Source organism: Oryzias melastigma, unplaced genomic scaffold, assembly GCF_002922805.2.
Source record: "Oryzias melastigma strain HK-1 unplaced genomic scaffold, ASM292280v2 sc00205, whole genome shotgun sequence".
Classification (NCBI taxonomy): Eukaryota; Metazoa; Chordata; class Actinopteri; order Beloniformes; family Adrianichthyidae; genus Oryzias; species Oryzias melastigma.
Window position 1 is genome coordinate 734,725 of NW_023416881.1, and position 4,443 is coordinate 739,167.

At 37.6% G+C, this 4,443-nt stretch overlaps 1 protein-coding gene across 1 annotated transcript in view; it reads left to right on the forward strand.

Annotated features, from left to right (window-relative positions):
- The window catches only part of LOC112141112 (tripartite motif-containing protein 16), a 26,182-nt gene extending 25,246 nt beyond the window's left edge, over positions 1-936 (forward strand). The window contains exon 2 of the mRNA XM_024264168.2: positions 4-936. Within this exon, the coding sequence (XP_024119936.1) occupies positions 4-390 (387 nt within the window). The 3' untranslated portion in view covers positions 391-936. The remainder of the gene's footprint in view (positions 1-3) is intronic.
- The last annotated feature ends 3,507 nt before the right edge of the window (positions 937-4,443 follow it).

Sequence of the window (4,443 nt, forward strand, 5' to 3'; positions counted from 1 at the left end):
CAGGTTCTGAGTAGAGAGAGTCTGACTGGACGTTGTTACTGGGAGGTGGAGTGGAGAGGAAAATGTGTTCGTGTAGCAGTCTCATACAAGAACATCAGTAGATCTGGAATAGAAAGTGGATTTGGTTATAATGACAAATCTTGGGCATTAATTTGTTCTCCAGACAGTTTCTCATTTCACCACAACAGCATAAAAACCTCCATCTCAGCTCCTGGTTCCTCCAGAGTAGGAGTGTACCTGGATCACAGAGCAGGTGTTCTGTCCTTCTACAGCGTCTCTGAAAGCATGACTCTCCTCCACAGAGTCCAGACCACATTCACTCAGAACCTTCATGCTGGACTGGGGTTGGGTTATTCTGGAGACTCAGCAGAGTTCTGTAAACTCAAATAGTTCCTGAAGTGTAAGAAAAAAGGGAATATTTTTAAAGGAATGTCCACGCTTTCCATCACTTTGAACTAAACATTTTCACTGTTTATATTCTCTGTAGTCGTGTTTATAGTCAGAAATAAAGAGAGAAATGAAAAATCTCTAGAATGTGGATTTGAGACATTTTTGAAGATGAATCTCAAACTTTTTGGAGTAAAATCTGTTTTCTTGTCGTTTCTTTGAACTTTGAGATTTGACTGTTTGAGTTGAAATATCACACAAATGTTGTGTTCATGTTTTTGTGTTGTTGTCATGTGACCTGAAGGAAGCTGCAACACAAATGGAATCAGTGAGGTCACAATCAAAGACTTTCTCTGTGTTTGTTCTACACAGAAACAAGAATCACCAGATTCACCTGTGCTTGTAGAAAGAACATTTACAACTTTGTTTTCTGACTTTTTGCTCCATTTGACAACTTCTGATTGAAGATTTGTGTCTTCATTTCTTTGTTCTTCAGAGAAAAGTTGTTTCTGATCATTTGACAATAAAAACATCCCAATTCTCTTGTCTATGGATGCAGTCATTCTCTAGTCTTCATTGAGGTCCGCTCACTGCGTCCCTGTAGGTCCTGCCCTCTCCAAATGCTTTTCGCACAGGACGTGCACGTGATCCGTACATCCCAGTGAGATGCCCGTGGGATGTCCTCACAAACTACACTCTGATCTTTCTATCAGCTAGGCTGCGCACAAAAAGGACGCACCTCCCCTGGAACAGAACCAATGGGCTTCCTGCGCAGAGTTTTGGGGTGGGAGTGGGCGTCTGCGTCTCACGAATTTTATTCATTTATCCTTGAGATGATCAGAGGTAGGATTGATGGGATAAAATTTGGAGCTGAAAAATTCAAATTCAGATTTCCCATCAGTAACTGAGTTTGAATGTTTTAAAAATGTAACTTATGGTTTCATTTAAGAATTAATTTCTAAAATTTGTCTAAAAACAGCAAAAACCATAGTTAAGAGACCACTGGGGATGTTTATACAATAAAAAATATATAGTTGGAGTGGGACTTTAATAGCTTATTTCTACTGTATGTTGATTATTTCTCACAGATTGAGGAGCAGGACTGACTTGACTTGTCACCACTGCAAAGCTGGTCCTGGTCGTGGTTCTGATCCACTCAAATGTGAAGTGGGCCTAAACAAAACCATGAACAGGAACAGTTTGGTCCTGGATAAAACAGCAGGTCATGAGCCATGTTTGAAGATGGAGCCGTCCACTGAAATTTTCAAAACTTGAAAAAAAGACTACAAGCCAGAACAACAAAGGAAAAGAATCTGAAATAGGTTTTTGCTCATTGCCTTGTGTTTCGTCTGAATATGAGTACATATTCTGTTTATTCTCATGTTATTAAACATTTTCATTGGCTGCTCCACTAAGATATAGAGCCTTTATAGAAAACACCTGCTTACTCTCCCGAGGCAATAAGCATCAGAAAAAAAATAAATAAATAAATTTTTAAATAGATTTAGTCTTGGTTGGGTAGTTTAAGGATCAAGGTGGATATTTTATGTGTTGCTCTCAGTGTAAGAAACTGGACTGAGCGACCCTACCCTCTTCACAGCATAGGAGGCCTATAAATAAACAGCTATTAGTCATTCTATTGGTCAGAATAAACATTCTTGCTCTGATACCTTCTTTAACATCTTCTTGCTGATCCTATGTTTTCATTATATTTCTTAGTTATTCAAGTTCTAAACTGGCCAATCAGAGTCCTCAATAAAAGCATGTGGTTTTAAGGAAATATTTGAACATATTTTAATCAGACACACAAAGAACACCTCACACTTTGGGTCCTACAAACACGACACCGAGCTATGTCTTAATTCCACCCGTACTCAGGCCAAAGTGGTAGAACTTCTTCCTAGACCGCGTTTCATGTTGACAGATATTATTCTCCTGTTATGTTCGGGTCAAACCAGGGAAAGAGCGTGGACTCAAGAAACAACCACACAGCATTATAGCCGTACAGAAGGGAGAATAATACATTACATTAAAGCTATGTATTATTCTGAGATATGAGCTGGGCAACATACAATTTGTAGCCAAATTCACAATTAATATAACCTCAAAGTGTAGAAATCCTCCCATGAGAAACAAGCACAGAGGGAATCAACATCAAATTAATTTAAATGTTTTGGACAATGGTCACATAAAAAGTCATTCAGAAAAATGAAGCAAAACTATTTTTTGTATACATACAGTAATATTACTCTATTATGATTAATATCGAAGATAAAACTTTCTAGAACCACTAAATCTCTTCATGACAGGTTTGTTTGTTCATTTTTCTGGATTCAGATATTTATCTTTGCTTATTTGCAGGTTTATACTAAACTTCAAGCTCTTCTGTTAGTTGCAGAGGTAAAACTTGAATGACTGTCTAAACTCCTACTTTTACTTTTTTTCATGGGACCTTAGAGATTTAGTACATTAATGGAAATAAGAATTAAAAAAAGACTTTTTTTAAGTACTCATGATTTAATAGTTGATTAATAAGGTCAAACTTTTAATGACTTGAAGACATCTTGTGTTTCTTGTAACATATTTTCATGTTTAAACAATACATGTCCATTTACTAAATGCTGATCAGTACAAAGACAACGATGAACATTCTGCTTCTTGTGTGTGGATGTTAGAGCTGCTTTCAGGGCTGCTTCAGGACAGATGTTTCTCCAGGAAGGCGAGAGTAAGAGGCTTGGAGGCAAAATCAGAGAATACCCTCTAGAATTTTCTAGACCACACCACTGGCTGAGGTCAGTGTGAGTAAATGCTAGAAATTCCCATTACACCTGAATGCAGCAATAGCAAGCTCTTAATGCCAGCACAGAAGAGTGGAAATTCCAAGCAGCCCCTGTGTCAAGTCCTTTTACCCCACTTGAAGGGGAAGGCATCAAATGGAAGGAATNGATTTATTATTTGATACTGCTTCACACACAGTCAGGAATTGCACTAATTAATTCATCGGATTCACTGTTGGAGTTAACTTTTCCAAACAATCCGGTTTTTCACTGTCAAGTCCTTTTACCCCACTTGAAGGGGAAGGCATCAAATGGAAGGAATAGCAGGACTCCACTCATGACTCCAGACTCATAACTTGTTTCACTGTTTTATTTGAATTTTCTTCTTTAGGAATGATTTTTTCCTTAATTTGTGAGTATTGTTATGAGTTATCAAAGTGGAAGCAATCAAGGTGAAAAACCTGTACACACAGATAGAAATTACAATGAGAAATTTTTGTTACAATTAACAAATAACTATAAATTGTTAGATTTAAACAACAATAATGCAAGAATTTACATAGACAAACATTAAATTAGAACAAGAAAGTAACTTAACATAGCATTGATTTACAAACAATTCAAATCCGGAAAAGTATCTGACACGCAACAAACAGCTGATCTGACACGCGACAAACAGCTGATCTGACACCGNCGTGGTGATTTGGACGTGGCGCGGGAGAAAAGGTTCTGATCGGACACGCCCACAGGTAGACGAGCGTTGGGGCCGTTCCTTAAACCTCGCGGAGCATCTTTTAAGGCATCTAAAAAAGTGGAGAGGCAGCCGGTAAGATGCGGAAATACGCGAATATGTGGGGTGCTATTGATCAGCTGTGTGCTGCGGGGTCAGATCAGCTGTTTGTCGCGCGTCAGATACTTTTCCGGATGTGAATTGTTTGTAAATCAGTGCTATGTTAAGTTACTTTCTTGTTCTAATTTAATTTTTCTATGTAAACTCTTGCAATATTGTTGTTTGAAATCTAACAATTTATAGTTATTTGTTAATTGTAACAAAAATTTCTCATTATAATTTCTATCTGTGTGTACAGGTTTTTCACCTTGATTACTTCCACCTTGATAACTCACAACAATACTCACAAATTAAGGGAAAAAAAGAGAAATCATTCCTAAAGAAGAAAATTCAAATAACTAATTATGAGCCTGGAGTCATGAGTGGAGTTCTGCTATTCCTTCCATTTGATGCCTTCCCCTTCAAGTGGGGTAAAAGGACTTGACAATA